The sequence below is a fragment of the Hibiscus syriacus genome, unplaced genomic scaffold (genome assembly GCF_006381635.1).
Source record: "Hibiscus syriacus cultivar Baekdansim isolate YM2019G1 unplaced genomic scaffold, ASM638163v2 tig00113719_pilon, whole genome shotgun sequence".
NCBI lineage: Eukaryota > Viridiplantae > Streptophyta > Magnoliopsida > Malvales > Malvaceae > Hibiscus > Hibiscus syriacus.
The window spans coordinates 100068-110723 of NW_024063467.1; the positions used below are offsets into that span (position 1 = coordinate 100068).

The following is a 10656-nucleotide window of genomic DNA, read 5'->3' on the forward strand; positions in this document are numbered from 1 at the left end:
CGGAGGATTGTTTTGTAACTTTAACAGTCGAGAGACTCAATAAAACAATATCCTATAATCGAGGACCATTTGTGTACTTTACCTAAAATTTAAGACTCAAATTGTTTGTAAGAGTATTACTTATTTGATTTTAATTTTTTTACATATCTTATAGTCTTAAATTCTATTCATATTTAAATACTTGTCAAACATAAATATACAAATAGAAAGTTTTCAATAAGAAACAATAATATGTAACAAACTTCCTTAGCCCTCTATTTGGGTAAACTACATGTTTAGTACATCAATTATCATTTTTATTTTGTTTGAGTACTCAACTATTATTTTTTCAAAATTATTCCTATTGTTATATTTTGGTTTCATTTTGGTCACCCATTGTTAAAAAAATTAATAGAACTGCTAACATGACACTTAAAAAATGATAACATCACATTATCTTATGATGACACGTCAACATAACTTTTAATTTTTTTAACGGTGGGTGACTAAAATGAAACAAAAATTTAATGTTAGGTATGATTTTTGAAATAAAAAATAGTGGATGACCAAAATGAAAAAAATTATAGTTAGGATATTAAACGTGTGGTTTACCCTATTTTTTGTTTAATAATAATATAATTCTTTATAAATTTTAATATGGGATAAATTAAAACTTGCTCTCTTAAATTTTAAATTCAAATATTTTATCTTTAAAAATTAATAATTTTTTTTCTGATATTTAATTCTGAATGTGCATGTGATCAGCTTGTTGTATAATTCACATAGAGACCTTTGCTGGCTGTTGTGACCTTTTGAAAATCGTCCTGCTTATTTCAATAAATTAAAGAAGCTTAGCAAACACTGATACTAAGCTTCAAAAATTAAAATTTTATTTTTATTTAAAAAGAGTATCGCTATTTTATTAGTCATCACGATAATAAATATGAGATTATTATTTTTATTAACATGAAATAAATACAACGTAATATATATTTAAAGATAATTCTTAATTATTTGATGTTGAATACTCACACTCCTTATATTCCTTATACTTAAACTCGAAATCTTAAAGAATAAAAATAATTCTTTTATGACTCGCTCGATAATAAATATCCATCCAATAAAAGAAGATGAAAAAGAAAAAAAAAACTACTTTCCGAATTGTTAAAGTAGGTTGAAATCATTAGGTCAAGTTGCTTTCACTTGCATGCTTAAATTTCACATTCTCTAATTTCATTTTTTTATAATTATTAGTATTTAATTTATTAGCCTATTAATTTAGATTAGTTATTATTAGAGATAAATATGAATTATGTTGGGTTAGGTTTTGATTGATCTAAACTTGATCCGAGCATTTTTATTCTCTATCACTCGATTTAGATTTAGAGAGATTTTATTAAACTTGAAATTTGATTTAATTTTTTGGATGAAAACCCGTACACGATTAAATATAAATATATATAATATTCTATTTTTATTAAGTCAAATAAGGACCTAATTAAGTCAGATGGAGATGAAAATTTTTCATCATAAATTTAAATCTAGTCCAAACTCGAATTTCAATCTCATATACATTCCTAAAAACCGTAAAAACTTAATATAAGATAACACTCTTAATCTAATATATTTTATTCACAATATTAATAGCTTTTATTTTTATTTAAAGAATTAACATCTTTTATTATATCAGCCTATAATTATAAATTTTTATGGGTAAAGTATACAAATGGTCACATGATCGTATGATGTTGCTTTGTTGAGTCTTACGTCTATAAAAAAACTACAAAATGGTACTTTGACTATAGGATGTCGCTTTGTTGAGTCCCCGACTATTAGAAGTTACAAAATGGTCACCCAACTATTCATTATATTCCAAATTTATCATTTTCCGTTAAAAAATTGACTATAGTCTGAGCTAGATGTTAACCTTCTGTCTAAGATATGATAAAATATGAATCTAAAATCTCATCATATCTTAGACAATAGATTAACATTCAGTTCATACTGTCATTAATTTTTAACAGAAAAATGACGAGTTTGGAACATAATAAATAGTCAGTAACGATTTTGTAACTTTTAATATAGGAGAATCATTTTGTAACTTTTAATAGTCATATGGCTTAATAAAATAATATCATATAGTCAAAGGACCATTTGTGTACTTTACCCAATTTTTATTATTGGTATGTGAATTTCTTCATTTAGTAAACTCTGCCGAATTAATCATTCAAGTGGGTCCAAACTAAAAAGAATGTGAATTTCACAATCCCTTCGTCAAAACTCCACATGAAAATTGCCACTGATTTCCAACTCAAATTCCCATTTTGACCAAACCCTCACCACTATAAATTGCAAGGGAACTCCACCATACTTTGCATCAAACATCACAAGTCCATACACACACAAAGCTCACCTACACTCAAACACAAACCAGAAGAGAAGAATGAAGACACCATACACGGCAGTGTTGGCGGCAGCGGCAGTGGTGGTGCTCCTACTGCTGACCGAAGCGGAGCTGTCGACGGCGGTGACATGCAACCCGACGCAGCTGAGCCCTTGCGTGGGTGCCATAACATCATCATCTCCACCGTCCAAGCTGTGCTGCAGCAAGATCAAGGAACAGAAGCCTTGCCTCTGCCAATACCTTAGGAACCCCAACCTCAAGAAATTCGTCAACACGCCAAATGCCAGGAAAGTTGCCTCCACCTGCGGGACTCCCTTCCCAAAGTGCTGAAAAAAGCCTCTCGTTTTCACCATATGAATGTGAAGAGAGGTGGTTTTATTGTAGCTTCGTTGTGGGATTATCTTTGTTTTGATGTCCGTAGTAAGAGCACTTAGTTTATATAGCCTCTGTCATCGTCACATTTCACCACTTTGTTTACTGTTTCTGTGTGTGATCTATCTGAGATATTCTACCAGTTGTTGCAGACGTAATCTTGTTTAATGGAAATCAGTGTTGGATTATTACAACCATGCCCAACTTTTGATTTTGCCCCACCAATCCGATTCATTTCAGACAACTATGCATATAAAAACATAATCTTAAGTTGTTTAGTGCTTACAAGTCTTGCAAAGTTTTGTTCCATATTCGAATGAGAGACTCGAGAGTATTTAAAAAGGGACAACTTTATACCATGTTCTTATGACATGATCGACGGATCATGACCGGGTCACTACACTTTCTACGTTGCAATGGACCTTACACAAAAGCAGAGCCAAAAACCAGCATATACCATTTATGATGGATGGGGAAGGAGTAAAGGACATAAAGATTTCACCAAATGAACCAAAATTCCTTTGTTGAAACATGAAGAGTACAAAGAATAACTCGAACAATACATGACGACCGAGTGCTCGAATGGTCGGACACCATAATGGATGAAAATGAAGTAGAGCATTGGAGAAGGGACTCCAAAATTCATTTTCATGTGCAGAATGCGAAAAGTAATTACAAACGAAAAGAGTTTGTCTTATAAATTAAGAAGGTTTGAAATTTGATTCCACCCTGCCATCCAAGGCTTCTTATCAGCTGGTAATGCAAAATTGAGTTCAAACATCTCCTTTGACAAGTTGTCACTTTCACAAAACCCTACAAGCTTTGCCACTATCTGAGCACTCTCCTCTATGTGTTTGGGATCATGGGAATCTGTCCATAGCTTGTTTATGAACTGAAGCCTTCTCTGCTTTCCATCCAGTGGCACGTTCCATTTAATGTACAATGCGTCTCTCTCGTCGAAACTCAAACGTGTGGTCAACCTCTTTGCGAGAAATTCCCTTTCACGCTTCAGCGCCCTGATACTGTAAGAAAACAGACACAAAATCCAAGCAGAGTAAGCTATTTACACAATCGACTGGAAGCAACAAGAGATGTGCATGCTTCAATAAGAGAATGAATGAGAACCTTGATGATAATGATACTGTGGGCTCATCTCCTGTTACTGCTGGGCTTGCATTTCCAGGTTCTGCAAAATGCTGCTGCAGCCAATTTAAGCGCCTAAGCTCCACTTCCATGTATATTTGGTCGGCAGGATCCCCCTTGAATAACAGATAAACTGTGTCCTATGGATGATGGAGACAAAGCAGACATCCCATAACTCAATGATCTGCTGCCTTTGCTCCCTGAATGTTACATGCCATGCAACTTGGGGTTCCTCTGGTTCAATTGCACTCTCATCATCATCCACATTGTATCCGGCTGCTTCATTTGCTTCCAGCTCAAGCACCTAAAAGCGAGTCAAAAACTAAATAAACTCCCTGTAAATGGGGAAAATGGAAGTTAAATCGTACAGAAAGAGCAAAGTCAATTATTTTACCTGACAAACAAGAAGCTGCTTCTGGTATTGCAGTTTAGCAACACGCTCTTTCAATTCTGTTACATATGCTTGTATACTTCGTACATTCTCTTCAGCTGCGTTTTGAAACATCTTCTGCATTTTCTTCATGTTGACTGAACTTGAACGACTATATCCTGGTGTGCCTTCCCTTGATGAGACATCTCCACCCTCTTCACTTTTCACAGGTGTTCCTTTCTTGGACTCAGCGGTAGACTCTTTCGAAACAACGTCATCATCTTCTGGAGGCCTATTTTCTTCATTCTCAGGCTCCACAACTTGCTGAGTGGTTGATAGAGGTGAGCATGGAGACTTTAGAAAATTTTGTCGGTTTGCAACATGACTAGAAGCTAAAGGAAGCAGTTTCTTCTTTTAGACTGATTCTTAGTTTTGGGGGTTTCTTCACAGTTGGATTTTTGATTACTTGGAAGAGACATCACCAGTTTGTCTATCGACTTCTGAACATTCTCTAACTGTTCCTCGAGGTTAGCTATTGTGCTACCTTGTGAATGAAGTCTTGTAATCTCTTCCTTGAGGTTAGCACTAACACTTTTGTTAGGAGCTATAGCAGTTCCAACTTCAACCTCCTTAGGGATTGACCGGACAGATTGCATCTCCCTTATTTCTGCCTGTAGCTTGGCAATTGTCTCAGCTGCATCTTGATTGCCTAGTCTATGACAAGCCACTTCTTTCTGAAGTACTTCTAAAGCGCGATTTGCTTCCTCTCCTAGCTGCTCTTGGAGGTGTTCAAGTTTACGAATTTCATGAACAAGTGTGAATGGAGCAGTTGATGATTGTCTCATAGATTGCCTTAACAACATAGTTTTTCTTGTCTTATCATGACGGACTGGATCCTTCCTATCATGTTTTGGAGATAGCACATCAGAATATGAAAGGCACTTCTTCACAGATGGATTTGAAGACTCAAATGGATTAGAAATCTGAAAATAAACACATAAAGAAAATTGAACTTAGTCTAGCTATAAGAGAATGGAACACGTAAGAGATAGGAAGCAATAGTGAGGGAACCTGCTGATCTTCTTTAAATTTTTTACGTAACTCGTCCGCTTGGGACTGTGCCAGATCTCTTTGGCGCTTTAATTCTTCAATCTCCATTTCCATCTATAAAGCAAAAACAAGAAATGTGATTACTTATGCTTCAATATAAAGTACGAAACAAATCTACTCAAGATGAAGACGGTATCGAATAGCTTATTCGAAATGTCATTACTTCTTGTATTTTCAAGTCTTTCTCCCTTGAAGGATCAGGGGTGCGAAGCTCAGCTTCTAGTCTGGCTACTTCTTTCTGCAGATGTTTGACTAGTTGCTTATTTGAAACAACCTAACAAGGTTTCCAAAAAATGTCAGTTCAATTGGAAACCCCTGTCAATCTCGTAATGCAGGAATGAAAATAAGTACCATATTCACTTGTGCATTATTTGTCACTTCCTTTGCCCGGGTAGCGAAGAAGAGAGTATTACGAGATTGTTCAAAGTGACATAGAGCAGGACTCAAAGTACATATGATGGCAGTGCGTGCATTTCCACCTAGTGAGTGCTGCAATATTCGAGTAAGCTTTGAATCCCTGTATGGTATATGACCACTTCTTTTTCCAACACTGCAAAGAGATATCAGTCAGTGATGAACAAAATGATAATAGAACTAAAATAAAACTGGAAGTGTTGATGTAGCCGATACCAAATGCCAAATATGTATTGTTTTGAAGTTCATTTCATTATTTGTCTCCCAATTCATTATATTTGAAGATCAGAACTAGTATGCTAGAACAGACTCTGACCTGAGTTTTCTGATTACAGATGTCAGAGTCATCAAACTAAGGTTAATATGACAGCCTTCCCTGAGCCTTGCACCATCAGCATTTGTTTGTGAAGCTCTTTCACTTCCAGCTAGATCTACAAAGTTCTGCAAGTTTGGTCCCAACATATTGTCATCAGAATGGTAATTCATACATCGTTTTTGGTTATATTTGGATAAGACTTGGTGATGTTGCCTTGACCAGGAATCTAGCAACTAGTAAAGAAAATGTGGAGTGTACAGATCATAGAAGGGATAAGATCATTCTTACCAGGCTTGCAACAAATGATCTCACACAATCAGAGTTTTCACGCTGAGTACTCTCTATTGTCTACATTGTTAGGCAAACAAATCTATGGATTAGCTTCCGTTAGGAATTGAGTATACTAACAAAACCAACAGAAATTCTCATTCTTACCAGCCTTATTATTTGGTGTGACCTTGAGCTACAATCATTTAGGGCAGTTTCTCCAACTTGCCTTTGAGCTACAAATTCCATCAAAAAAATTAGACTCGCGTTTAAGAAAGGGAAAAAGTCTGCTAACTCAAAGAAATTGCTTCATTAATTACATTCACAAATGTTTATTAGATGCCTTAGATGCTGATCATTGCTGGCTGTTTCTTCCACCAACTTCTCAACCATGGTACCTTTCTGCAAGCCGAGATTAAACAGACAAAAATCTAGTTAATGACAGGAGGAGGATTGAAAGCATAGGTGTTTCAGTAAGAGCCATTACCTCTGGATCGTCTAGAAGCTTGAGATTGCGGCCAGATTCAGAATTTAACAGGTCCCTAACATTCTCATTATAAATTTCTAATCCCGAAATTTTAATGGTGAAATCTCTCTCTGGTGTCTGCAACAATTTCAAATATAGAACAAAACCATTAAGAAGAGCACCCAACTACTTGTATAAAATACAAATCGCAAATCAAATTATGAGCAACAAGAAAAAATAGTTAGGCTTCAATGGAAGCTGAGTCTCACATTCATTATATGCTGGTAGATGTCATTGACAGCCTTCTCTGTTATTCCTCTCATCGTGTATGTCTTCCCGCTGCTGGTTTGGCCATAAGCAAATATAGTAGCTGTGCCAGAAATTACACAATTTCAAGTATTCAATAAAGGGAACAAACAATTAATAATAAACAGGCATCAAAATAGTAATAGCTAGAAAGACACACAACGAAATACTACCATTTATGCCTCCCAAAGCAGACAAAGCAACATTCTTCACTCCTTCATACACCGTTTCATTTACGCATGAAGGTCCAAACACTTTATCTGAGCAAACAAATAAAAGAACCCCAAACATCAGATTTCCATGAAAGTTAAAACCAACTGTGTAAATATAGCATGCAGTTAAAAATTACCAAATGTGAAAGAAGATGGCTGAGAGGTGCGTTCTTGAGAAGGATGCTTAGAAACAATGTTATGATCATCTGCACATTCCCATGCTACTTGATCTTTGGCCAGTTGCTCCCTTTTACTTAAAGGCCTTAACCTTACAGTAACAATGATCTTCTCTTCCTTTGGTTTTGGGCCTCCAGGTGTGGTACTGGTGCCTTGTCTATCTTATTGCCTGGGGTTCCTGGAGTTCTAGCTGTCATCTTTTCCATTGTTCCTTTGTGTCTTTCAGATTTGAAAACCACCAAAAGTATTACAGTCAGAACCCTCTCCCAGAGAAACGGATCGAATCCAGCTGCTTAAATATGATCTGCGAAATTGCGAACTTTAAATGGAAACAGTCGGTAAAATATAAACAAATAGTTACCAAATTTGCAATCTAAGAAAGTATGAATAAAGCAGAAAACAAATGGAAAAAATATAGAAACCCTAAATTCCGAACAGATTAGAAGTTAATGAAGCTGAAAATTAGTGCCGCTTTCGAAAATATCCCAAATCCTTCACAGTTTATAAAATTCAGCTGGAAAAAGTAAGCAAAATATAAAGTAATACGAAATTGAAGAAGAAATTTCATTAGCATTACTAAATTAGTAACAAAATTATGTAAATCCAAAGTTCCTTTCTAATCATCTAGAAAATGAAGCATTTCTTCACCGATAAACTTAATGCAGTTTATAAATCCTTAGAAGGAAAGTTCACTTACTTTCAATTATTTTCCATTTCCAACTCGAAATAACCAAATCAAAATTAGAAAGCACTTACTCAAATCTTCTGGATCAAATCAAAGAGTGCGTGAGACTTGCAAACACTGAGAGGAGCGTACGGAGAGAGAAAGAGAGCTTTTGTATTTAGAGAAGAGAGAAGGATGAAGCTTTTGTCTTTAATGGGAAGAAACATGCAAAAATCCATTGATGAAAGAGATTTGAAATTTAGGTCTCCAACGGTTATATTCGTTTTCTCGTCATTTTTTTACGATTTTCTCTTTATTTCTCGCGAACTTGTCGATTTTTATTGATTATACCGTGATATGATTGGTTCATGAAAGCGGGACCGGGTTTCAAGTTTTAATAACGGCTTTTTGATTAATAATTGTGATCAATTTAATGATTAAACTAATTTTGCTAAACGGACCCTCTAAGATTTCAAAATTATATGGTTAATGAATCGGTACTTTTTCTTATTTATGAAAATAATCCCTATAATTATGAAGAAATAGATTTAGATCCAACTTCATAAACTCTTATAAATTGGACAAGATCGGTGGTAAACCTTTTTGATTTTTTTTTTTTAAATATCTCATTAAAAACTCCTTCTAAACTTATAAAGGGAAAAGAGTGTCATAGGAACTTAAATTACCATACACATAATCATTGGATATAGCAAACGATATAAGCTCAGGACAAACTGAGTCAAAATACAAAGCATTACCAGGCCTAAGAGCCAACGTAGCTAGAGTATGAGTCACAGAATTACAAGATCTAGGAGCGTAGCAAATCTTGAAGTGGATCCTAGCCTCTAGTGTCTTACGAGCTTCCAAAGGTGATAACTAAACTTGGATAGATCTTCCTCTTGTCTATACAACTTGTTAACAATGAGCGTCGAATCTGATATGGGTCCAACTAGACTCGCTAGTCAACGAAAGAGCAACAATGAAAGCGTCAATCTCCAATAGGCCAACTTCAACACAACTTGGCGATGCCGCAACCATTCCTCCAAGTACCTAGCTGAGAGAGTCACGAGCAATAACACCAACAGTTGTCATCCTCCAAATGAGTTCAAAAGCACCAGCCAGGTTAACTTTAACATAACTGAGAGGGTGAGCTTGCCATTTCATCTGGCCTACAACGATGACATTTCGGGAGAAATATGCGTAGTCCTCACTCTCCCTAGCTCTTAGTTCCTGGCCAATAAAAATTATTGTTGCAAGGACATGACATTGATAGCCAATATCCACAGGGGTTGCCATTTGCTTTCATGCACTTTGAAATTTCTTTCATTCCAAAGGAGAACAAAAAAAGCAAGCTAAGGTCATCAATCTTCATGCCAAAGATTACCAAATCGAGCCAATCAATGGAGATACAAGTTAATCAGACAAAAATGCACCTTGAACTCGCATATGCGCAGTCTCTTCTCCTATTCCATACATTGGACATATACATTGGACATGACCATCCAGCTCAGTTGGTAGAGCACAAGGTTCTAAACCTTGAGGTCGTGGGATCAAGTCCCACGGAGGGCATTTCATAATTTGGAGGTCTCCTACGGAAGCTGCTCTCAACCTGGTGTTGGGGGCAGCCTACTATCTTACCTCCCCTTACCCCATACATATGGGAAAAAAGGGACATCCATTTATTTTGGCCTCTCGCAAACGCTTACCAACCGTAAATCACCATGAGCCACTCGCCAAGCAAAATCTTTATCTTTGATAAAACCTACAGTTTAACAGCTATTTTTCAAACTATGAATGTGGCCGTCATAAAATGAGATGGTCGTTGAAGCCACCAATATTCCAAACAACGGAATAAATACCTGAGTCATGATAACCCCAAATTGATATGATTTTAATGTTAATATTTTTTGTAATCTTTATTATTTACGAGTTAAATCTAATCATCGATCTTTCTTTGGTTGGTCAAATTAATATGATTTTAATAAAAATGATGATTAAATCGTTAAACTTTTACAACACGAACATGACAATTCACGTGAGACTTGATAGTCTAGACAACTTATGTCATCTAACACTAATTTGTAATAAATTAACTGACATGGCAATGCCATCTTAGTAATTAAATACATATGAATTGTAATACCCTAAATCCGATTTATCCGATAGGCCAATAATCCGATGGGCAAACGAATGTCACATTCGGACCAACGGAACAACCCATGAATTGAAACTTCAAATTAATTCATTTAGACCGAAGAAATATCATAAGATGAATAAAATTAAAAATATAAATACGAACGTAAAAATTTATAGAAAATTAGAACTCCAAAATTGAAGGGTAAGAAAATAAGTACAAAGCAAGAGTGTACAGCCTTGAATCATATGACAAGGTTCCTACTGTAAGGCATACCCACTAGAGAGAATAAGGTCTGTACTTTGAATCAATAACTATTGAA

General features: G+C 35.5%; 2 protein-coding genes and 1 pseudogene across 2 annotated transcripts in view; 2 read left to right on the forward strand and 1 right to left on the reverse strand.

Moving 5' to 3' along the window:
* The first annotated feature begins 2352 nt into the window (after window positions 1-2352).
* Window positions 2353-2825, forward strand: LOC120186798 (non-specific lipid-transfer protein 2-like). Its single transcript, XM_039190648.1, has one exon. The coding sequence runs from the start codon at window positions 2423-2425 to the stop codon at window positions 2711-2713; it is 291 nt and encodes a 96-aa protein (XP_039046579.1). The 5' UTR covers window positions 2353-2422; the 3' UTR covers window positions 2714-2825.
* Window positions 2826-3306: 481 nt separating this feature from the next.
* On the reverse strand, window positions 3307-8369 carry LOC120186783 (annotated as a pseudogene).
* The window catches only part of LOC120186785 (synaptotagmin-5-like), a 29182-nt gene continuing 25427 nt past the window's right edge, over window positions 6902-10656 (forward strand). Inside the window, exons 1-3 of the mRNA XM_039190635.1 lie at window positions 6902-6913; window positions 7074-7081; window positions 9281-9287. The gene's annotated coding sequence lies outside the window, so the exon portion shown is untranslated. The remainder of the gene's footprint in view (window positions 6914-7073; window positions 7082-9280; window positions 9288-10656) is intronic.

Bases quoted from the DNA above. Each gene is read 5' to 3' on its own strand.
- LOC120186798 (XM_039190648.1), top strand. From the start codon at position 2,423: ATGAAGACACCATACACGGCAGTGTTGGCGGCAGCGGCAGTGGTGGTG.